Genomic DNA, 25,898 nt, shown 5'->3' with positions numbered 1-25,898 from the left:
TTTTTCAGAATCCATTCTGTAAGCTGCAATTCTAAACTTGTAGGAAAACAAACACTTCTCTACAGGCAAGCATATTTAGAAATGATTGTTTCCTGTTGAGTGCATTTTGAATGAAGACATAAATGCCGTCCTTCGTTTACTATGAGCCAGACTTAATATCATTTTCACAAAAAAGAAACAATTGAAAAATAATCCTTCTTTGCTACTTTACACTTTATGACCTTATTTGCATCTGTGAGTTATTAGAATAAATCATGAATAAGAACAGTAGGGTTTTACGGCTGTTTTGCATGGATGGAAATGAGCTGAAAGGAAAATGAAAGGTCAACACCAATTTGCAGAAAAGTCATATTAATGCAGATATAAGGAACCTTCTAAATTTGCACATATTTAGAAGAGATTAGAGTGAAGATCTTATGGCAAGCAAACAACAACAACAAAAAATAGTAAAAAGAAATCAGGATTGTTTGTTATTTGAAAGGCTAAGTCCAAATCTTTTAAGAACATGATAGTGCATAGCAGCCTGGAAGTGAAGAACTCCAGTTGTCTAAGAGAAGCCTGATGAGGACAAAAAAGCCAGTCCAGGAAGCCTCTGAACACACAGGACTGGCTGCACTTGGAGCCCTGGGAGTCCCCCGTACAAAACCAGCAGGCACAGATAGAGAGATCTTGCAAAGTCCTATAAAACTGAGCTCATAAGAACCAATTTATTAATCTAGTTGATGGCAACATTTCACAGCACAGAATGATCTGAATTTCCCCACTAAGTTTGCTTGCACTATCCCTGTCCACGCTACTGAACATGAGCAAAGGGAGTAGAATTAGGGTCTTGGTGAGTGGCTGTTCTAACCAGGTGTGATATTGCTCCAGAGATGTGAAAATATCGCTATTCCACTTGAATTTCTCAAATCAAGTTTGATCTAGACGTGCAAACTAAGGTTTGATATTTACCGGGCTTTAAGGAAAAGGTTAAATTAAATAGCTATTAGCTATTTCCTATTAGCTTTTAAGGAGTTTAATTCCAAAGACATTAATATATCTTACGGAGTAATTCAGTTGGGACTTGGACATCATGATTGGGTAAATGGATCTTATATGCATTTATAAAAATGAGGGATTAAAGTGACTTCCAGAATGACACACAGTGACTCCCATTAGGAGCAGAGGCCAGCACAGCCTCTTGACTTATGTAACCATGCAGCATTGGATCTGTGTGTGTACATGCACACACAAAGGATTCTATGCCAAAGCATATACAGGGGAAGATCACAGTATGTTCACAGTATCACAGTATGTTTGGGATTGGAAGGGACCTCAAAAGATCATCTAGTCCAATCCCCCTGCTGGAGCAGGAACGCCTAGGTGAGGTCACACAGGAACATGTCCAGGTGGGTTTTGAATGTCTCCAGAGAAGGAGACTCCACAACCTCCCTGGGCAGCCTGTTCCAGTGTTCTGTCACCCTTACTGAGAAGAAGTTTTTTCTCAAATTTAAGTGGAACCTCTTGTGTTCCAGCTTGATCCCATTACCCCTTGTCCTATCATTGTCTGCCACCAAGAAGAGCCTGGCTCCATCCTCGTGGCACTCACCCTTTATATATTTATAAACATTAATAAGGTCACCCCTCCGTCTCCTCTTCTCCAAACTAAAGAGACCCAGCTCCCTCAGCCTTTCTTCATAAGGGAGATGCTCCACTCCCTTAATCATCTTTGTTGCCCTATGCTGGACCCTCTCCAGCAGTTCCCTGTCCTTCTTGAACTGAGGGGCCCAGAACTGGACACAATATTCCAGATGTGGTCTCACCAGGGCGGAGGGGGAAGGAATGATGTTTGGCTCTTATGAGCTCAGTTTTATAGGACTTTACAAGATCTCTTTATCTGTGCCTGCTGGTTTTGTATGGGGGACTCCCAGGGCTCCAAGATGTTTGAATGGGTCTTCTTGTTGGAAAGCGTTGACTTACGATCTGGTTTTTACAGTTTCAAGGGAAACAAAATGGTTGGATGAATTCTTTGGAAATGTCTTTACATGTTAGAAGAGAAAAAAGTAACTTCCTAAACACTAAAAAGAAAATAACTTGGTTGCCATCCACATCTAATATGCACAAACTAGACAATTAAGTGAGCTGAATTTGCTTGCATTCCACTTCTATCAATTACAGTTAACATTAACTTTATGGTGACAATTACTTAATGGAAAAATGTGCCTTGAAGAAACCTTCTAATGGAGAAATTATTTTTGTAGATTACCTAGGCTTGCAATAAGACATTCCTATTTAATAGCAATGTAGATTTTTTTTTTGAAAAACAGCTATAAGTGAAGATTTTGATATTGTTATGAATCAGACTGGGAGATTATCAAGTACTTGATGGAGCCAGGAAAATTAATAATATATAGTAAAAGGAAAGCCACATGGATTCATTCTCCAATTACTACTAGAATAAGGCATCCCAGAATCCTGCCCTGTGTGCGTGCATATCAGTTATCCCTGTGCATTTTGTTAGCAGTGCTGATTTTTTCTCCACTTATGTCTTTAGACTGAAGCTGGTGTTCCCTGCCTCTGAAGAAAGCAAGGCACCATCAGTGTGTTGTGATTTAACCCGAGCTAGCAATATAACAACAGCCACTCACTCGCTGCCTCCCTTTTGTCCCCAAATAGGGAAGAGAATCGAAAGGGAAGGGAGAGACTCAGTGATTGAGATAAACATGGTTTAATAAAGTAACAAAATAACACTAATATACTACTAATAATATTAATAGATATTAAATGAAAGTAGAATATAAGATATAAGATACTCAACGCAATTCCTCACCGAGCAGCCAGTCCCAGGAAGCAGCCCCTGGTTCCCAACAGCCGATCTGGTAGAGAAAAGAGATAAAAAGGCAGGAAGGCCCAGAGGCCTTTGCAGACTGGAAGGATGGCAAAAGTCCGAACTAAAGAAAGTCCCAAAAGGAACTCCACCAGACAGGTCTCCGTCTCAGCTCTGACTGAAGCTAGCCAGAAGATCCTGACTCTCCTTAAATATGAAGCATGACACTAATGGGCTGGAATACTCTTATTGATCAGTCTGGATGTCAGTCAAGCTTTGCCCCATCCATGCCCCCCTTCCTTGCCACCTCACACTTGCAGGCAGAGCGCTCAGAACGTACTTGGCTCTCAGACCAGAGCAATTAAAAACATTAACTTTGTCTCAGGGTATCTTCTTGTTCTCAAGCTAAATTCAAACAACTGTGCTAGCTATGAAAAAGAAAGATTTCTAACTGCATGAAGAATATTAACTCACTTTCAGTCAAACCAGCACACAGTGAAATCAGCTGGGATTGGGTCACCCAGCTTCATGACTTCCAGGTTTGATCTCCCATTTTTCTGGTTGGCTTGATTTCTGCCCTAAAGTTTCAATGAACAAATGAAACAACCTAGCAAATACCACCGACAGCCTCAAGTGCACCCTGACCTGCTGTATTGGCAGGGCTGTTACTGGGAAGTTCCTGTGTGATACTTCCCACCCAGCATCCCAACCCAGGAATGCGCCTGTAAAACTGCAGCCAGCTGGGAACACAGGGAGGTTGGGGCTCAGGAGCTTGGGGTTCAGATCACACACCTGAGACCCTGCCACACTGGCTTCTCATACCTGTTTTTTTTGGCACATGTGGAGGGTAAAATCCCAGCCTTTCATCTCCTTGGAGTAACAAGGGCTCACAAATGTGTTATTAGCTCTAGAGATTTGTGCACTGTGTAAGGCACAAAAGCCCTGAATCTCTGACCATGAGCTCCCTATAAGCCATATCCCCATCATTGCCTGATACTTTTCTGTACCAGAGTCTGTATTATGATTGGAGCTTTAAATTTCTTCCTTTTCTCTCCTCTGATACCAGAATCATTCTTGCTTTCTTCTTATGGTAGGGTTTAGGTGTGCCCCCCATTTCCAGTCAACCTTCTCAATGACCATGCCAGCAAACCTGCATGCATATTCATGTCTCCACTTTGTCTTCCTTTCGCACTGCCAAAGCTCAGTTAGAATTGAAGCTGGCCACTACTGTGAAGAACAATAAAAAAGACTTTCTTAAATTTATTAATGGCAAGAGGCAAACTAGAAATAGCATTGGCCCATTACTCAATGAGCTTGGTCACCTTATTAACAGGGACATAGAAAAAGCCGAGATGTTTAATGCTTTCTTTGCCTCAGTCTTCAACACCAATGATGGACTTGGGAGCCTCCATAACCCTGGGTTAGAAAACCATGGCTGCGTGAACAATAAACTCCCAAACAATCCAGAACTTGTATGGGATTTGCTATGCTGGCTAGATCCCTACAAGTCGATGGGGCCTGATGGGATTCATCCAACGGTGCTTAAAGTGCTGGCTGACATCATACTGAGACCTCTTTCTGTGATTTTTCAATGCTCCTGGGAATCTGGAGAGGTCCTGGATGACTGGAAGCTGGCAAACATTGTATCAATCTACAAGAAGGGCGATAGGGACAACCCTGGCAACTACAGGCCTATCAGCTTCACTTCTTTGCCTGTCAAAATCGTGGACAATATTGTTCTGGGAGTTATTGAAAAACATCTGGATGACAACACAGTCATTGGTCCCAGCCAGCACGGGTTCAAGATGGGAAAGTCCTGCTTAACAAACTTAATTTCATTCTACGACAAAGTTAACCATCTAGTCAACCAAGGGAAGCCTGTCAATATGATCTTTTTGGATTTCAATAAAGCCTTTGATACTGTCTCTCACAGTACCTCCTGCACAAGATGTCCAGCATACAGCTGGGTAAACACACAATGCAGTGGGTGAGCAATTGGCTGACAGGCCGGGCTCAAAGGGTTCTAGTAAATGGGGTTGTGTCGGGCTGGCAACCAGCAGGGTTCCACAGGTATCCATCTTGGGGCCAGCACTCTTCAATGTCTTTATAAATGACTTAGACTCTGGACTTGAGGGAATACTTAGTAAGTTTGCTGATGACACAAAATTAGGAGGAACTGTTGACACTCTAGAGGGCAGAGAGGCCCTGCAGAGGGATCTGGACAAACTGGAGAACTGGGCAGTCACCAACCACATGAAGTCCAACAAGAGCAAGTGCCAGATTTTGCACCTGGGACATGGCAACCCTGGCTGTACATACAGACTGGGGACGAGATGCTGAAAAGCAGCTCTGCGGAGAGGGATCTGGGGGTTCTGGCTGATGGCAAGTTGAACATGAGCCAACAGTGTGCCTTGGCAACTGAGAGGGCCAACCGTGTCCTGGGTGCATCAAGCACAGCATTGCCAGCCGGGCAAGGGAGGTGATTGTCCCGCTCTGCTCTGCACTGGTGTGGCCTCACCTGGAGCACTGTGTGCAGTTCTGGGCAACACAATATAAAAAAGAAATTAAGCTGCCGGAGAGTGTCCAGAAGAGGGACACAAAGTTGGTAAAGGGTTTGGAGGGGAAGTCTTATGAGGAGCAGCTAAAGTTACTTGGTTTGTTCAGGTTGGAGGAGACTGAGGGGAGACCTCATTGTGGTCTACAGCTTCCTCACAAGGGGAAGAGGAGGGCAGGCGCTGATCTCTTCTCTCTGGTGACCAATGACAGAACTTGAGGGAATGACAGGAAGATGTACCAGAGGAGGTTTAGGTTGGACATTAGGAAAAGGTTCTTCACCCAGAGGGTGGTGGAGCACTGGAACAGGCTCCCCAGGGAGGTGTCACAGCCCCAAGCCTGGCAGTGTTCAAGAAGAGACTGGACAATACCCTCAGACACATGGTGTGAACTGTGGGGTTGTCCTATGCAGGGCCAGGAGTTGAACTCGATAATCCTTGTGGGTCCCTTCCAACTCAGGACATTCTAGGATTCTGTGATTCCTCCAATGGCCAAATTTCACAGTCTAAGTAATATTAAGGCTTGTTTTGATTTTTTGTTTGTTTGTTTTATTTTACATTACAAAATAAGAATGGTGATAGGCTTTGCAAATGTGCTAAATTACTTCAATGGAAAAAGAAAGTTGAATTGCAAACAAGGTTTGTTGAAATAAACTCAGTGTGAGATCTTGCAGCATTGGAATTAAGGGCAATATTTCCAATCACATCAGCAATTATTATTTCCCAACTCTCCTATTTTTACAAGTAGAACACATGGTTTTATTTCCACTTCTCATAAAAGGTTTTCCACTTTTTTATGAAAGGAAAAACAAGTATCAATGGGTAGAAAGGTTCTATTGAAAAATTTATTCATCTGTGTCCTATAATTTGAAAATTATTTCTAATAGCTAAAAGCCATGAGGTTTATTACACCTTTTGAATAAGGTCATGGGAGTGGAAGAGTAGAAACTCTTGTTTCTGCTGACACTTCGCATCTCAGAAATGGCTTCCTCTGGTACACTAATGAATATTTTTTTTTTACCTTGTCTGACACAATTTACCTCTACCTTGGCAGGAAAAGTCACTTCCTTCTGTGAGTAAATGAGTGATAAAGGACACATGAAAGGGCAGAAATGTGCAAGTGCCATCAAAACCCTCAATTTTGAGTTTTAATATGCTGCAGCTGCAGATGTGGAACATTTCTCTTACAATTGAAGGCACAACCAGCATGGGAATATTGAGAGGTTTACATGAATCCTAAAGAATCACAGCTTTATTTGTATTCACTAGTAAACTGGAGCTTGGAGGATACTGACTGTATGGATACATTTTCAGCTGGAAATGTCATGAAACAGCAATAAAGATTAGCAAGGGGGATTGATAGGGAGACAGAGACGTTTGGAAAAGCAAGGTCAGATCAAAACAGGATACAATGAGATTTAAGCACTATTCTCCATTTCAAAAGCTACGGTAAATATTAATACATAGCAGAGTGACTGTGATTCGGAACTGCCCCTCAAGGATACGTTTTGCCTTCTGAAAGTCTTACCAGTTCTCTGGCAACAATTAATATTATTGTGTCAATAACTAAGTTACTATTACTTCCTTCAAGATCTTGGAATTTCTGTATGAATTCATAATTTATCACTAACCTCAGTAGAAATGCAGATAATCTGAATCTCTGAAATTGGGCCACGTTTGCTGATTCGGGGTAGGATTTTAGAATAAGTTAGAGACACTGGATGCTAAATGCCAGTTCAAAGGTACTTTTCAGTGATGGGTAGGTACCCCAATGCTTTAATTTCATTAAGCATTTAGTTAGAAAATGGACTTTTGGCACATGATATTGAGAATGGCAGGGAAATCCAGCACCGTTTTCATGACCAATTCTCAACACAGGAAAAAATCTAGAAAGTCCTGCCGTCTGCTATATTGAAGATAGAGCAAGTCAATTAAATCCTTCTTACTCAGTGGTGTAGACACAAAGTAAATGATAAAAATACCCTGAGGAGCCATTACACCTGGGCTGATGCACCTCAGTTTTTCCCCCAATAGTGTTTCAAACCTGATATGAAGGAATTTGTCACTACTGGAGGTACCCATACAGCCGGTCCTGACATAACGTAGACCAAATGCACCTTTAAAACATAAATATATTAATAAATAATGCATGTTTTAATCATGCTAAGTAATGTACATTATTGTTTTAAAACAATTGTATTGAGGGACCAGAGCAGTGTCATTTCTTATCTGTCTGCTCAGAACTGCTAATGCTGGTTTGATAAAAATATTCCAGTTTTATGTCTCCCTGAAACATTATTTTGGCTGTGTAATCCTAAAAAGCGGAGGTCCGGATGCTGTAAGTATTTGGTCTCTGAAAGGAGTCAGCAGCCAGTGATTATGGATCTACCTAAGATACCAAGCTGCCTCAGCTTCGAAAACCCCTTAAAGCTTGCTTCCAGCTGTTACAGCACCATGTCATTGTTTGGTCCCTCTGGTCTGACTATATTAGAGTGACATGGGCCCTGCGTTCCTATTGACAGGTGTAATTCAATTTACTGTTTCAAATTCAAATTAGTCTTCTTGTGCTACAGGGGAAAACAATACATACTCCAGGTGAGTGACCTATGTCTTCTTTGAAAGACAGAGTTAAACTGGCAATATAACCAATACTGAGGAGAAGATAAGCCTTAGGGCAGAGACAGGGTGGATACCCAGTTCATACTGTTTTTTATGGTGGAGCTTGACCATCTTGATGTACTTTAAGTCCTGAAAAGTCTCTTTAGCGTTTTTAGAAAAAAATATCAAGAGTTCTCTTGGACCAAAACCTAAAATGCTAGAAAATGCTTTTTTCCTGGGAGAGTAGGGATACATGTTATTTTAACTGACCACTGATGTGAAATTTCTCATCATCTGTAGAATCATGAGGGATTTGTGACATAGCAGGTTTTGTGTATAAGAAACTTAGAGCTCTGCTGCACTACCAAGGGAAGCAAAACAGGCAACAGTGGTTGTATTTTGTTTGTTTCTTTGTACGTGTGAGAAGAAAACATAGAAGTACCCAGAAGAACTCATGATGCAGGATCCTTGTAGCTACAAATATTATTAAAAAATCCCACTTTGCTAGAAACACTGTGCATAAATATAGCAGCTCAGGCACATTCCTGCACTGTTCAGTCTTGCCTGGTTATTGCTGGTAATAATCATGCAATGCAACAGGACTTGACTTCCTGAAGACCAAGTTGTTTCAAATGTTAACACAATATTCATATGTTCATTTTCATAATAACATGGTTATATGCCTTACATATCACTTCTGGACTGACCAATGACATTATTAATCAGCATTAAAACATGAGTGTCACTTAAAGAGAAAAGATAAATAAGCCAGTCAGGATGTGGACTCCAATCTCTTATCATATGTCAGCACAGAACCGCTTGAGGAGTGAGTTCCAGTTTCCTTCCATGTGCTCTCTCCCTATGTGTTTAATGTGCACACAGATAAATCCAGGCAGTGCATTTTCCTTGTGCCCATGGGTTTATTAAGGCACCATACACTTTCTCCCTCTCAGGGACCGCTGCCTCCCGAGTAGCCTGAGGGAGCTGTTGGGGCTCCCAGTGCAGCCAGCACCAGGCTGTCTCTGTCAGCTGCCTGCTGGTATCAGCAGGGGGATCAGTGTATCAGATGGGCCACTGCTTATCTGTGCTGTTCTTCTGCCATGACAATTCACTGATGTGAGGACAGGCCTGGGAACAAGTTGCTTTTCTTTTTCTCGTCTGTCATTTTTAGTGTCTACTTGCATTATCGAGTTTTCCCCACCTCCTTTCTCTCAGAAAACAATACTGAATCAGAGAGGTCCTGTGTATGTTTCAGGAGCGAGCGTGGTAGATTTACTCAGACTCTTGCTCTGCAGCAGTTGGAGTGGAAGGAAGAAGGACGTGACTCAGAGGCTCACATGTTTATCTGCCATCACCTGGGCACAGCTCGCTGCACAGAGTCACCGGCTCCTCCGTAACGCCCCGTCTCTTTGGAAACCTGATTCTCTTTTTAGCTCTGTTCTTCATGCTACTGTACCAGGCATCTGCGATCAGATCTCAGCCACAGCTGAAATGGTGTAAAACTGAAGTAACTGGGTGAGGGATATTTTTTTTTTTTTTAATTTATTCATTTAACACAAGTTGTGGGTTTCCTGAAAGTCTGGGAGGCAGTGTGGCTTCTTCCTTCTCTTCAATAAGGTCATCACTGGCACTTTTGCTGTCACACGTATGAGAATGGGACATTGATTTGTTTATAATATATGCTAAAACAACTCTGTGCATTTGTCTTCCTCTGTTAACATCTGATATTATCAACAGAACCCTTGTTTTTCCTTTCCTACTCTGTGAATAAATATTTCTGATGTGACAAACAAAAAATCAGATTTTTTAGGACAGAGGCATTTTTTCTAGCAGCACTCAAGCAATTATTTTTCTTGCTTAATTTTGAATAATTTGTAACTGATCATGCTTATTTCTCTAGAAAGGAGCTACACTGTTCTTGACATCTTCACTCTGTTATACCTGGACTCCTTTCCTAACTGTACTGTGGTTGTAAAAGCCTCACTTTCTTACAAAGTAAGCCATGAGGGCTACCGCAGGAAGAGGGAGGACTGATGAGAGAGAAGTGCTGCTCCAACTAATGGAAATGTCTTTTTATTTCAAGTGAATTTGTTACTACTTTGAGATAAAAGAATCCTTATCCCAAAAGAGATGATTGCCTGTGTGCCCTCCCTGCTTTCCATGCTGACTTCAGGGTCCCATATAGAGTTATCAGATTGCATCTTAATAATCTTTTTACCATGCTCTACCTATTCACTTGTTTTACCTTCTGTCATTCCTTCCACTGCTTTTTGTAATCCATGTTTCTTTTCTCTTTATCCAGATCGTTGTTTTTTGTACAGTTTAATTTCATGCAGGGCTCCAAGAGCTTTTAACACACAATCCTTCACAAGCACATACAGTTTACACTGATCGCTCACTTTTCCCCCAGTACCCCAGGCCTGGGTGCAAACCCTACCTGCACCCCTGCCTCTCCAAAGGACATCCCCTGGCCCACAGGGCAGGTTTTTTAGGAGAACACAGTGACACTACAGTGCAAATTTCTCTCTGAACAGAGGGAACCTCACAAGTCCTGCAAACTGAAATACTGAATTTAAAACAGCTCTGGCAGCTGTTGCTCAGGTCATGCAAGTGAGTAAAAGGCAGAGTATACACTGGCTCGTCTACAGTAAACCTTTCATTCTGCAAGAAATGGGAGAGGACGGTACCAAGAGCAGTAACTGAGGTTTCCATTTGTCCTTTGCTCTTACATCCACCAGCAGAAATCCAAAATCTATTTGCCTCATCTGGAGTCTGTCCACGAATTGCTGCAGACACTTACCTAATTAGGACTTCTCAGTCCTGGGAGCTTTTAGCCACATTTATCACTTTAGGACTGCCAAGCAAGGTTAAAAAAACAACAAACAAAATACCTTCCTGAATGGCAACCAAATAGGGAATTATTTTCTGATCCTAAAAAATAATTGATCAGATAGACCCACAGCAACCTGGAAGTACAGCTCAGTGGCAAACTAAAGCATAAAAGCAAAGCAGCTGGAAGATAGAGGCAGACGAATGGAAGGATATACTTAATGAAGCTTTAATACTACTTTTTTTGGGCAATAGGACTCAGTGAAACCACATGCAGCACGCATCCCTATTCTTAGTTCAAGCATTAAAATTCCTCTGACCTTTCAAGGCAGGAGATATTTTTTTCTAGATGCAGATTCTTTTCTTCTAACTTGCTACTTCCTTTCTGAAAGTCACATATTCTACATGCAATTTGAGCAACCTTATCAAAGCTGGGAGAAATATTTTCCTTCTAATTTGGCTAGGACTCCTGATTTTAAGTCTTTTGTTGATTATGCTAGACTGTAACATGTTTGCAAAATTGAGGGTTTATAGGCATGAAAGAGCAAATGCAAACAATCAGGAGTCCACTTTACCTTTTTGTTTTAAGAGCAAAATCCTGTTACTTAGATAGCAACCTTTACAGCTAATGTAATTATATCTCTATGTCTTTCTATTTGCCATGTCAGAATGCGTGAATCCTCAGAAACAGCAACAAGGAGGGAGCGCAGAGTACCATGAGTGTGTTAGCTAGATAGTGAGTAGAAAACTTGTAGTGTAGTAGATGACTATATAGTTTCTCAACTTAAAAATGGTCTTTTTTGTTGACGGAATGATGTTCACATTTTAGAGGCATGCAGAATGAAACCTGCAAAGATGTAGTTCAAGATCATTCATTTTGTAAAACTGCATATACAAAAGTTGAGGAATGCCTGTGCATTACTGAGTTAAGTTTTGAAGTATCCCGTCAAGGTAAAGTGACATTGTTTTAAAGATCTGCATAAGTCACTCTTCCTGTAATGTGTGGAAACCCTGTGACAGAATTAGGAATACAAATGAGTTCCACATTTAACTTACTTAACTGTGCGTCCTTCCTTTTTCCTCCTCAGCCTTGTGCCACCTTTACTACATACTTCGTATAACCATAAGGCAAGAGGATCTTAAAGAAAGCCCCTCTCTGTTGTGCAACCATGTTTAATTGCTGGGGCAGGTCCATTCTGTACACTGAATAGAACCACAGCTTTGTCAATGTGTATTCTTTACACTAGAACTGATTTTTTAAGACTGTAGTTCAAAAATTTCAGACTCTTGGAAAATATTTCAAGTAGGCAGGAAAGGCAAATTTTCAAGCAAGCAAATATATAGCAACCTATTGAAATGCTAGTAGGAAAAAGACCCTGCCATGAAAGTTACGAACAAGCATTTATGTAGAATAACTCAAAATAAATTTTTCATTAACACCTCCTCCTTCTCTGTCAGGAATATATTCATTGGGCATGTTTGCATTTATCTAGCTGTGTAACTCAAAAAAGCCGACAACCAAAAAAAATACCCAGCAAAGAAACCCTAAAAGAGAGTATAGCACTGGAGCATTATTTAATTACTTATCTGTATCAGAATAAAGAATAATTGCTTGCATGCATAAAATCCGCAGTGCCTGCTACCATTGGTTTCCCAGAAACTGTCAGCATCTGTACAGGGAGTTGGAGTTTGAAATGGGCCATTTTGATTAAGTTACAACACTCCACCAGGAATTTCAGATATGTCTGTTTCAGGGGGAAAAAAAATACAGCACACTGTTACCCACACTGTTGTGGGTAATTTGGCTGCAAGTTTGATTCCAACCAATATTTGGATGACATGTGTTTCTTTTAGCTGCTGTCTCTATCAAGGAATAGATATCATTGGGTTACAGTCTCCACGTATAAGACATAGGCCTCATGAAACACTAGTTAAGATTTTGTTTCAAGACGAACTTTTGTTTCTGAATAACTATTGTGCCACCTAGTGGGTATTAAACTACACTTCTAAGCAGATGGAAATACTGACTTAAAAAATACCCGTGAATACTGAAGCATGGTATTTATATGAATATTTCCAGTGGCATGTTGAAAGAAAGCATTTTCCCTTTTTGTCTGATTTTTTGCTAGTGTTTTCTATTAAGATAAAAAATATTCTGTTTCAACTATATCATAGCATTTTGCTTACAATTGTATTAAAAAAATATAATTTGTAAAAAGGGCAGACACACAGCTCTTCACCTCCCTGGCAATAGATCCATGACTTAATAAATTACTAGCATATTTCATATGCTTTAATGCTTTGATACCATTATCAGTATAACAGGTTATCCCCAAATCTCAGATGTTAGGAATATCCATTCTGTAATACAATTAAATACATAACTACACTGAAAATGTTATTTTCTGACCGATAATGCCAATTTTCACTTGGAACCAAAGTAAAATTATTTAAAACATTATTATGATTACATAATTTAAAGCATTATCTAGAGAAAATACTAAGCAATGTGAGTCAAAACATTCTGGCATAAAGTTTCTCTCATAAAATTTCTTTTCCATATAAATAGTTCTAGTATCCAAATATCTATATAGGTTTCATTAGCTAAGAGCTACTTCTTAGCAATTTTTCTCCACTAGCTGAAACCTCTGAGCAGTTTTTTTTTTTTCTTTTAGCTTTTTAAGTAAACCATCTGTCCCATGTGGGAGTGTTGGTTTTGCCGCAGTACATAGCAGTAGTATTTCAATCACCAAAGCCATTAACAATAAAATTCCCTTAATAGAGTGTTTCCTAGCATTGTTCAAGTCACTTTATTGCATCTTATGTAAAATTGGCAAACTATCCATCATCAACAAAAGCTATAGTAGGCGGTCTTGCATTTTTAGCACCTGTGCGCAATGCCATTGTTACAGCAGAAAATGTGCTGGTCAACAGTAATACAATTTAGAACATTTTAGGATTCTTTCAGACTCAAGAGAACTTTAAACTCATGTTATTTAACACATTTAAATGATGTATGTTAGAGATCTTTCATATAATAGGACCTGACACCAGGTAAACATGACAACGGGACTGGAGGCTTTGATAGCTCTTTGCTAGGCCTTGATTTTTTTTTATTATTTTCCCTAAATAAACAGCACAGCAAAGCTCATCTTCTTTCAGCAGCATTTGTCAAAAAATATCTGAAACTGAGCTTGAAGCTAACAGAAAATGAAATTATGTTCCAAAGAAAAAAATATATTTTTTTGAAAAGGCAGAAAATCAGAACTGTTGTTCAAGGTTTTATTTATGGTCTCTTTTTTGGGGGCTATTTATTTTCCTTCCATTGAAAGGATTTCCAGAAAAAAAAATAAAATCTTTTCAATTTTCTATTTTCAAGGCTTGACAGCATTTTGTCATTTCATGTTCTTCTTGCAGACAAATGAAATTGAGAAGAGTGTGTCAGGTGAGCTTTTTTAAAGCTAAGAATCCAAGCTCTCTGTCCTCTTTGATACTTGAAAAATGTTTGTACTGTTTTCCAGTTTCCCCTGGTGGTGTATTGTGTCAGTGAGCCAAAGGTAAAAGCAAAAATGTATTTATTTTATGGCATAATCAATTGATTGCTTTGTTTCAATGTAGTTTCGTTAAAGATAGCAAAGAGGTCTGCTAATGAGGTCTGTGGTTCCCTGTAAAGGTTCTTAAAGCCTAATAGTCACATTAAATATGGATTTTAAATGCATGCAAGGATTACTAAAAGTAGGATTGGATTACAAATATATTTAAAGTACATGTTCTATCTAGCATTGGCAATGAGCTCTTCATAGATTAATTTGCTCAAACATGATTTTTTTTTTAGAGCTGGATGCCATTTTATTAAAAAATGAGAAATTCATTAGAAAGCTTGAATTTTTTTTTCTCTCTATCTAGGCACATATTTTTCTATGTCTATTCAAGGTACTCTAGCATATAGCAACATCTAAGAGGATAATATAGTTAAGTGTAAGAATCGCCATTACTTTATCTCACATGACCAACATTTTAATGTGGTCTTTAAATACCTCATTGGGAGGATTATCTGTGGAGTCAATGAACAATGTTTCATAAAGAGATCACTGAGTACACAGTGAAATTTTAAATCATGACTTTGGCTCAATATTCAACAAAATGTGAAGCACTATGAGGTAAAAAAAAAGTGTATATATGTATATAATAAAATATTGAAATGGAGTCTCTAAGATGGATAGTTTTTTAATCAAAGGAAAAAGTACACACCCCTCACACATGAATGAGATAATTAAAAGGCTGGTATTCTTCTTTCATCTCAATCTGATATAATGTTTAAATTCAACATATTAACCAACCCTTCAGCCAAATGTTCCTGTCCCCAGATACCTGCGAAGTCAGTGGGTTGCTCAAAGTGAGTAAAACTCTCAGTATTTGTTTGTAATTCCATAACTATGTTTCGAACTGCATGTCTGCTTCCTCCAATATCAATTAGACAATTGGGATGTCATTCTAATAAAGATCTTTGAAAGAGAAGCTGCCTAGAATTTAAATAATTTCTTCCCTTCATAAAAATGCACCTCATAGATGTAACTCTTTGAGCTGATAGTCAGTATTTACTGTAATCTTAATCAAGTAAGACCTGATTTTCTCTGGCTTTCAAGAATTTGAAAATTATAGACACAGTTCATGTAAAAATTCGATCTTATATGGAAGTTTAAGTACAAGGAATCAGAAATACACATCTGGATTTTTGGTATGGCAGACGATATTTTCATTTCTCTTCTTGACTTAGTGGTAACACAGTATTCATTCTTTTGTAGCTGTTTAAATAAGCAGATGTTTCCACTGAAATCACTGGCCATTAGAACACATTAGTATTCAAAGTTACATTTCTATCACAATATAAAAACCCTTGGTGAAGGGTTCATACTACACAAAGTAAGATGTTTGGAAGAGAAAATATTGTAAAAGCAAACACAGTATAAGCAAGCAAGGCCTGCAGTGGATGCTGCAGGTGCAGCCGGGTGGTACAAACGTAAGCTTTCAGTCCAAGGGAAGAAGATACTAGATGCTTTTCAAAAGCTAACTGGCAAATTAAGGCATAGCAGAGGATCTTCCCATGGCCCAGCTTTAGATACCAAATTCCTGGCTGTGTTAGGTGGGCAGTCGCAGGTGCTCCCAGCATGGCGTCCTTTACGCATCCCAGCAGGAGCACTTGGGGTCACATCCCCCACCTCTCCTCCCCAGGGGGATGCTCCCTTCTGCTGACTGCAGGGCAGCAAGGCAGACGGATCAGGTAGCTTGGTGCTGTGCGTCAGATGTGCTAAAATCTCTCCAGAGTAATGAAAACAACACATATGATTAAAGAAATAAGTTCCTAGTTTGCTCGTGCTTGATCTCACACATCAACAGCAGCAACACAGTAAGCAAATAATAAGCAAATCTAATTCATTAATGACAAAAGTTATTTTAAAGCGCTGACATTAAATCTCAATAATTTTATAAGCATAAGCAAAACATCTTTAGGTACAGAAAATGGAAGAGCTTTAGTTGAAGTCTTTGTGGGTTATGTTTGACTGAGATTAATCTATATCAAGTTGATAGCTAAGTAGTGAAAGATACAGTCTTTCCTTACAACAATATTTGGAATAATGTGACCAAAGCATATGTATATATATATATATATATATATGTGCAGATATGTGTGTGTGTATATATGTATACACCTATCCATATGTATAAACACGTGTATATATATCTGCAAATATATACATATACTTTCATATGCAGATAAATATACACATCTGTCACATTTGATATGTGACATATTTATATGTATATATTTGTATGTGTACATAAACATAGAAGTATAAGAGTATATCACTTATTTTTATCTACTGTGAATGTGTAAGACATTGGTCAGGATATTTCATAATGGAGTCAATTTCTATGGCTCTGTATTCTCATTCTGCAAAGATGCAAATCTATAATGATTGTAATATATTTAATCATCAGTATAAGTAAGTCATGGTAAATCTGAGGTTCTGTTCACTACTGATTACACTGTGCTTCCTGTTATCACATACACATTCATAAGGAATCCTGTGTCTTGTGCAACACAAGCTGCGAGTGATGTGAGCTGCTATACAGTAAATGTAAACCCGTGAATGCCACTGTGAATACTTGCATCTCAATTTTTTTCATTTCAAATTTTTAAAATTTATTATTGTATTTTGAAAAGACACTCTGATTTGAGAAATAGGTATGTGTAATCTTGGGCATAATTTCAGGAAAAGTTTAAAATTCATATATATTTTTATTTTACCAACTGTTACTTTTGGAACAAAGTTTATGTGCCGGTTTAGGTAACTGCAGGTAGAGGCTTGGCTTCTTATGTTAGAAAACAAGCTTATAATTCACTGCATGGAGTTCTTTGCTGTTTAGGCTAATGTGTACACAGTAGCAGTGCAGAGGACAGCAGAAAAATGAGGTATGCAATTTTCTTATCTGTGCAAACAGATGAGATGTGAGATTATTCAGTCGTAAAGGCTTGCCAGTGTTAAACTCACATGCAGCCAAGCCCATAGAGTTCCCAGAAAACACATCTTAGAACCCTTTAAAGACAGCAAGAAAACAGACCTCCACAAACATGGGGATTGTGTGTATGTGAATAGGAAGGGTTAAGGAAGAGAATAAATATGGTAAGCTGAAATGTGAAGTACTCGCACAACCCATGAAACCTTAAATAAGCACAGAGAAATGCATGACAGTACTGTTCCTACTCTGTTCTATTTTACTTTCTATTTACGGCAATGTGCAATGAATTAGGCTTTTCAAAAAATTCAGGCTTTTAAATCTGTGCTATATCCATTTATTGAAATCAGTCATCAGTTCTGTAGTTGCTTTCTTCATTCCTTTAATAGGTCTTAGTGGGATATCGAGTATCTCAGTGCCTCCAGCAGGGCAGGGGACAGAGGTGTGCTGGGAAGGTTGTATGTGGAAGTTTGCACAGCCAGTGCCTGTTCTGTACCTGCACTTTTCCTCAACAATGATGGGAAGTGTACATTGCCTCTGGTGTTCTCTGACCTGGTACCTTTCCTAAGCTCTTATTAGAAAGCATAAACATGAACAAAAAAAAACAAAAAAAACAAACCAAAACAAACAAACAAAAAAAACCAAACAAAACAAAACAAAAAAACCACACCACCACAGTGACTAGCATAGCAGTACTCTTAGGTAAGTGCTTATATATTCTTAGGCTAAAAATAGTTTATTTTGTTGCTCCCTGACTTGAAATTGTAATGTAGTGTATCATACCAATGATTTGTAAACTCATATCCTGGTATATAAACCTGTAATCATTTCACAGTTCGGTTTGTTTGCCTCACTCAGGCTGTGCTGCACTGTTTGTTTTACCAAAATGTTTGTGGCTACTTTCCCATTTGGTCGCACATCATTCTGTCTTTGAGCTTGGCTTGCCGGGCAGTGCTGGCGGGCTGCACCGCAGGGCATGCTGTCCTTTCCTTGGACCCAGGACACTCTCCCTGTAGCACTTCTTATGGAGAAAGCAGAAAATGCATGGCAGTTTTGGAAGATGATGGATAACTTAGCTTGCTTTGGCTTCCTAAAAGAGAAGAAAATCCAGTTGCACTGAGCTGTTATGTTGCGGTGGTGGTAGTGATGTTGCTATGTGAATGAACATATGGGTAATACATTTTTTATTTAATTAAATAGTTCAATTACATAAGCTTGTAAAAGAACCAGAATAACAAAGGACTGTACTCATCATCTTGCTAGCACTTCTGTTTAATCAAATAATCCAGTCAATGCGAGTTGAGGGCTCCCTTTAATGCCTGAGGGGTTTAAAAAGCTGAGTTCCAGCTTGCAGGATTGCACTGGGCAGCAGGGAGTTGTCGGTGGGTTGCTCTCAGTCTCTGCTCTTCCTCAGTTCCTGGACTGCTAAGGACTGTGCAGGTTTTCATTGAAACAGTGGCTTAGAGAAATTGCTTTGTAGTTCAGGGGTGGGAGAATTGACCTGAGAAATAAAGATTTGGTTCCAGCACTTGCTCAGCATCTGAAAGACTGCAGCTGAACTCTGGTTTTTGCAGTCTTCCTCATGAGGAGTCTTCTGAAGCACAGCAATTCTGAAAGGCTTTATTGGATATTTTACATGGAAACTCCATTTCAAAGTCTACAATTAAACAGAATTCACAATCTTTTTATGGATTTAGTGATGGTGCAGCATTTACACATTAGTTTCACAAGATTATTTCTATATTTTATGTTGTCAAGTTTTGGACTTCCAAGGTTAATACTTCTATTAGTTTATGGTTGTGTTACGGAATGAAAATGGGAATTACTACCAAGTTGTCAACTACTTTTATTTCTTAGTAATACTGTTATTTCTACCATCACTTCTAAGGGATAGGGTTTTTTGTTCTATGCACTGTAGTGAAAGCTTAATTTCCTTTATCAGTATCTTCTCCCTGGTCCTTTCTTGTGTATGAGAAGACACCAGCTCGTCTTTTATATCATCACCATCTACACTTACCTGTCAGACTTATCAATCAATACTTGACTATGTTGGCTGTTACCTGGTAGAGTTTTTACAAGTGTATGTATGTGAAGGGGATGCTTTCTGGCTTTCATCCTCTGCTCCCTGTCCCTAATGTCAGTGAAGGAAGGTCTGCACCCTCTAACATTAATCATTTCTGGCATATATTTAGCAAATATCATTATTTCAGATCTCTCTCATACTATTATGGTTTTGACTTCATTCAATCTGACAGCTCCGGAAAAGATGAGTGCTTCCTAAATACAACATTGCAAGAAGGATGTTTTCCAGGAATCCTGTTTGAGTCAAAGATTTTTTCCCCACAGTGACTAACCCCCTGGCCCATAGACAAGTGGCAAGAACATTGTCAACATGTGCCTAAGTGGTTGCTCACACGTGATCTGTGGTTTTGTTTCACCTATCTATTGGAAGGGGCAAGCCAAACTTGAATATTGTTTCACTGTCTTCTTCAAAGGAGAACGTTATTGTACGTTGGGTTTGCACGGGTCTTCATTTGTAATTTTTGATTATGTGGGACCTCCATTTTTATAGACATGAAAATTAATTTTGTCTTTGGTCAAGGTAAAGGAATGAGCTGGTATGAGTGTGCCTGGGGGGCTGTAAATGAAAGCGAGAGCATGCTTCTCATCCACACTTCTGCCTGCCTTTTTGCAAAAGACTTTCTGCAGACTTTCATGTCATTAGTACAGGTGTGGTGAGTCTGTCCTTCTCATACAGGGCAGATTTGACTTCTGCAGCTTCTTTGAAACAGTATGATAGGGATGCATGAGGACATGTTGCTGTGTGCTTGGTGGCCTGAACTACACCAGGGCCACAGTCAGAAGTAGTCTTGAGGAAGAAAAAGCCCAAATATGATGTGTCCCACAGCTTCTCTAATAGATAGCGAGGACATGGTGAAATTGTGTCAGAAAAGACCATTTAGATTTTTGGGGATAGGGACAATTAAAATGGTAAAAAATATTGAACATTTTAATGGAGCTTGACAAATTTTCAGAATGTCTTTTTGCCTGAAATTTCATGCAAAACTGTACATTACTTTCATATGAACTTTTCAAAGAAAAGAAAACTTGGAATGTATTTTTTTTTTATAAAGTGTTGGTTTTTTTTTTAATTTTAGTTTCAACCTACTTTGATTTTAAGAAAATGAAGGTTATTAATGTTGGTTTACAGTTTATAAAATTCTTACCTTTTTTCTTTTTAGGAATTGTTTTAATTGCTCCAAATTTCCAACCTTTCTATCAGGAAAATAGTTAAATTTAACTGTGTGATTTCCCAGAGCAATATTTATTTGTTATTATTATGTTCACATCCTGTGTGATATAATGAGGAATGCATTGAAAGTGGATTGAATTAGATTAATATAAGGCAGCATCATTGTAACTTTGTCTTCCTATTAATAAAGAGAAAATGTTTCATTTATGCTAGATATCAAAATATGGAGGGGCTTGTGTTAGTTGTTGTGCATGAGCTAAGAGAACGAATTCTTGGTCTTTTTACTGCATGTCAAAGAAAGTGCACCATTTCAAATCACATAGTGTCTTGTGGCTTGCTAGCAAAACCAAATGCAGTCCAAAGTAAAACAATATTTAGAAATTAATTAAAGAACCAAACCCAAAACCTTGTCTTTTGGCTAAGTATTTTGTTAACACTAGCGTATCGTAATACTCATTATTATCTCATGCTGTAACATACTGACTCTGGAAGGATTCACACCTAGAAAACAAACAAACATTTCCCTTTGACAGCATGTTTTGTTCAATATTTATGATCAGTGATGGATTTGTTTTTCATCTGAATTCTTGCTTCTTGATGATATGATTGATTTAGTACAATGAATCTGTCAGTTGGCCACAGAAATTAATGAAAAAAAAGGAAGTGCACATTCCTATTCTGGGCATGTCTTCATTCTGCATAAGTGCCTGAGGAAAAGGATTAAGGCTTAATTATGAATCCCTTTCATGCTTTTTCTCTCTTTTCCTAAAGTGTCTAGTGGTTACTTTGACATACATCTGCCAAACATTTTTTTCCTGACTCTAGAGACCATATTTTCCAAGGAAATTTTAATGTGTGTTACCCCAAAGACATATTGAAGTCATTAGATGTACAAGATCCTTAGTCCAAGTATAAAAATGTGCATGAAAAATGAATAGTGGCATGTGCAAAAAAGTGCTAATGAGAACTTGTAGTACACTTATCAGCTGAAATGCAGATGAAAAGATCTCTGCAGCCTCACAGGTTAGAGGAGCTTGACACAGTGAAACAATGCTGGCTTGTGTCTCTATAGTTTAAAGAAAGGCAGAACAATAGTAATGGAACAGCTTGTCCTTGGTGCCACCTCAAGGCATATCAGGGATAAGAGGGTTATTAGGGGCAGTCAGCATGGCTTTACCAAGGGTAAGTCATGCTTGACCAACCTCATAGCCTTTTATGAGAATGTAACAAGGTGGATGGGTGATGGCAGAGCGGTGGATGTGGTCTACCTTGACTTCAGCAAAGCGTTTGACACAGTCTCCCATAGCATCCTAGTTGCTAAGTTGAGGAGGTGTGGTCTGGACAATAGAGTAGTGAGGTGGATTGCAAACTGGCTTAAGGAGAGAAGCCAGAGAGTGGTAGTCAATGGTGCGGAGTCTAGTTGGAGGTCAGTATCTAGTGGAGTGCCTCAGGGGTCAGTACTGGGGCCAGTATTATTCAACATATTCATCAGTGACTTGGACTGTGAACTGGCTGAGGGAAAAAAGCCAGAGAGTCGTGGTCAATGGGGCAGAGTCTAGTGGGAGGCCTGTATCTAGTGGAGTGCCTCAAGGGTCGATACTGGGACCAGTATTACTCAACATATTCATCAGTGACTTGGATGAGGGAATAGAGTGCACTGTCAGCAAGTTTGCTGATGACACCAAACTAGGAGGAGTGGCTGACACGCCAGAAGTCTGTGCTGCCATCCAGTGGGACCTGGACAGGCTGGAAAGTTGGGTGGGGAATAACCTGATGAAATTTACAAGGGAAAGTGTAGAGTCCTGCATCTGGGCAGGAACAACCCCCGGTTCCAGTATAGGCTGGGGAATGACCTATTAGAGAGCAGTGTAGGGGAAAGGGACCTGGGGGCCCTGGTGGACAGCAGGATGACCATGAGCCAGCACTGTGCCCTTGTGTCCAGGAAGGCCAATGGCATCCTGGGGTGTATTGGAAGGGGGTGGTTAGTAGATCGAGAGAGGTTCTCCTTCCTCTCTACTCCACCCTGGTGAGACCCCATCTGGAATATTGTGTCCAGTTCTGGGCCCCTCAGTTCAAGAAGGACAGGGAACTGCTGGAGAGAGTCCAGCATAGGGCAACAAAGATGATTAAGGGAGTGGAGCATCTCTCTTATGAAGAAAGGCTGAGGGAGCTGGGTCTCTTTAGTTTGGAGAAGAGGAGACTGAGGGGTGACCTTATTAATGTCTGTAAATATATAAAAGGTGAGTGCCATGAGGATGGAACCAGGCTCTTCTTGGTGGCAAACAATGATAGGACAAGGGGTAATGGGATCGAGCTGGAACACAAGAGGTTCCACTTAAATTTGAGAAGAAACTTCTTCTCAGTGAGGGTGACGGAGCACTGGAACAGGCTGCCCAGGGAGGTTGTGGAGTCTCCTTCGCTGGAGACATTCAAAACCCACCTGGACATGTTCCTGTGTGACCTTATCTAGGCATTCCTGCTCTGGCAGGGGGATTGGACTAGATGATCTTCTGAGGTCCCTTCCAATCCCAAACATACTGTGATACTGTAATATTTTTTTTTTGCCATTAGCTGCAGCTGGAGGGAGGAGAGGCTGAGGCTGTTTTGCTAGTGCCAGGACAGCACTGGGGACCACCACTGATTCTCACTTGGAGGATTTATGGCTGCATGTGTCTGGCATTTAGTTTTGCAGGCTCCAGAATAGTGGGCTGTTGAGATGTTGAGTTCAGGACAGATCCACCAGAGAGTGTTTTAATTAAGTTGGACTTAGGGGGCGTTTTAATACTACTTCAGGTTCAAGTTCTTCTGGGATTTTGGTTCTTCTGTGACTGAATGTTTTTAAGGAAACACTATATGAATACTTCAAAGAGCTCAGATTAATCACACCTCTAAACTGAGTATTACCACACACAGATTTGACTTGAAACATGTCACAGGCAGCTTGGGTTTTAAAGACATATTTCAAAGTGGTAAAGCGATTTTACATATTAACATGCAGACGATTATTTACTGTCTTCACCTGTTCATTTGTTTTTTTTGTTTTTTCCCTACTGCAGACTATGTCAGAGAGTCACAATGATCATGCAAAATAACAATTCAGCCTCACCCCTGTTTTCAAATGTGAGCTCCTTCTGGAAGAGTGATTCACATGGACCGAGACTACTTGATGAAGCAGCATCGCTCATTGGCAGCTATGATTTCCCTCAGACCACAGAGAGTTTTACCTTCTCCACTGTGGAACCAACAAACATGTCCCTAAATGCCACGAGCAAAGACCCTCTGGGTGGACACACTGTCTGGCAAGTTGTTTTGATTGCTTTCCTCACTGGGATCCTTGCACTGGTCACCATCATAGGAAACATCCTGGTGATTGTTGCATTTAAGGTTAACAAACAACTGAAAACGGTCAACAACTACTTCTTGTTGAGTCTTGCTTGTGCAGATTTGATCATCGGTGTTATTTCCATGAATCTTTACACTACGTACATCATCATGGACCACTGGGCTTTGGGAAACTTGGCCTGTGACCTTTGGCTCTCCATTGACTATGTTGCCAGTAATGCCTCTGTCATGAATCTCCTTGTCATAAGTTTTGACAGGTATTTTTCCATCACTAGGCCGCTTACGTACAGAGCCAAACGAACAACCAAAAGAGCTGGGGTGATGATTGGTTTAGCATGGATCATCTCTTTTGTTCTTTGGGCTCCTGCCATCTTGTTCTGGCAGTATTTTGTTGGGGAGAGGACTGTGCCTCCTGATGAATGTTATATCCAGTTTCTAAGTGAACCTATCATCACTTTTGGCACTGCCATAGCTGCCTTTTACTTGCCAGTCACCATTATGAGTATTTTGTATTGGAGGATCTACAAGGAGACCGAGAAACGCACCAAAGAGTTAGCAGGGCTACAAGCTTCGGGCAGCGAAGCAGAGGCAGCACATTTCGTACACCAGACAGGCAGCTCCCGGAGCTGCAGCAGCTACGAGCTGCAACGACAGAGCATGAAACGCTCCACCCGAAGGAAATACAGACGCTGCCACTTCTGGCTCACAATGAAGAGCTGGGAACCCAACACAGACCAGGGGGACCAAGAGCACAGCAGCAGTGACAGCTGGAACAACAACGATGCTGCTGCCTCCCTTGAAAATTCAGCTTCCTCTGATGAAGAAGACATCGCTGCAGAGACCAGAGCCATCTATTCAATCGTGCTGAAGCTTCCTGGTCACAGCGCCATCCTCAATTCCACAAAACTACCCTCCTCAGAAGATTTGCAGGAGTCAGGGGATGAACTGCAGAAATCCGACACAGAATTGAAGGAAAAGAAACCTAAAAAACTGCACCCTCCCAAAAGTGTTCCGGATGGTGGAAATTTCCAAAAGAGTTTTTCTAAGCTTCCAATTCAGCCGGGGTCAGCAGAGACAACCACAGCTTCTGATGGCATCTCATCAGTGACCAAGACATCTGCAGCCCTGCCCTTGTCCTTCAAGGAAGCAACCCTGGCAAAAAAGTTTGCCGTGAAGACCAGAAGTCAGATCACAAAGCGAAAACGAATGTCACTAATCAAAGAAAAGAAAGCGGCACAGACACTCAGTGCCATTTTGTTTGCCTTCATCATTACCTGGACCCCATATAACATAATGGTTCTGGTGAACACCTTTTGCAATTGTATCCCCAAAACTTTCTGGAACCTGGGGTACTGGCTTTGCTACATCAATAGCACAGTGAACCCCGTGTGCTATGCACTGTGTAACAAAACATTCAGAAACACTTTCAAGATGCTACTGTTGTGCCAGTGTGACAAACGAAAACGACGCAAACAGCAGTATCAGCAAAGGCAATCTGTCATTTTTCATAAGCGGATCCCTAGGGAGGCTTCATAGAATAGTATTTTTTAAACAGTCAAAGTTAAATAACAAAGTGGGGATGGGATGGGATGGGATGGGATGGGATGGGATGGGATGGGATGGGATGGGATGGGATGGGATGGGATGGGATGGGATGGGACATGACAGGATGGAATGAGACACGATGAGATGGGATGGGAAGGGACAGGAAGGGACAGGATGGGTTGGGGTGGGAGGGTGGTTCCAGGGTGCTGATTCAAACATTCAAATGTCAAGACATGAAAGCAGCTGCCAGGCTTATGTATCCTTTTAATAAATCCAGTTTAATATAAAACTCAAGTCTGCATTCAGCAAAAACTATCAAACTTCAACATTTTTACCAAGGAATGAAAGACTTAATAAAGTTTTCCTACACATTTTCAAGAAGCTGTATAGCAATTATAAACCCATTACTGATCTGCCCAGCTCTTTGATTATAATCAGCTCTGGGATCTCAGGT

At 40.1% G+C, this 25,898-nt stretch overlaps 1 protein-coding gene across 5 annotated transcripts in view; it reads left to right on the top strand.

Moving 5' to 3' along the window:
- The window catches only part of CHRM3 (cholinergic receptor muscarinic 3), a 277,830-nt gene extending 252,358 nt beyond the window's left edge, over positions 1–25,472 (top strand). For 4 of the 5 annotated variants that reach the window (XM_082047875.1, XM_082047874.1, XM_082047876.1 and 1 more), the window contains one exon: positions 23,614–25,472. In XM_082047875.1, coding sequence (XP_081904001.1) covers positions 23,614–25,435 — 1,822 coding nt within the window. In that variant the 3' untranslated portion in view covers positions 25,436–25,472. Of the gene's footprint in view, positions 1–9,359; positions 9,472–23,613 lie in introns of those variants that run through there. The other variant, XM_082047878.1, reaches the window with a different exon arrangement.
- Positions 25,473–25,898: the final 426 nt, after the last annotated feature.

This window comes from Streptopelia decaocto (genome assembly GCF_964273445.1).
Source record: "Streptopelia decaocto genome assembly, chromosome: 3".
Lineage (NCBI taxonomy): Eukaryota > Metazoa > Chordata > Aves > Columbiformes > Columbidae > Streptopelia > Streptopelia decaocto.
The sequence above is the reverse complement of the archived record's forward strand: the minus strand, read 5'-3'. Positions and strand labels throughout refer to the sequence as shown.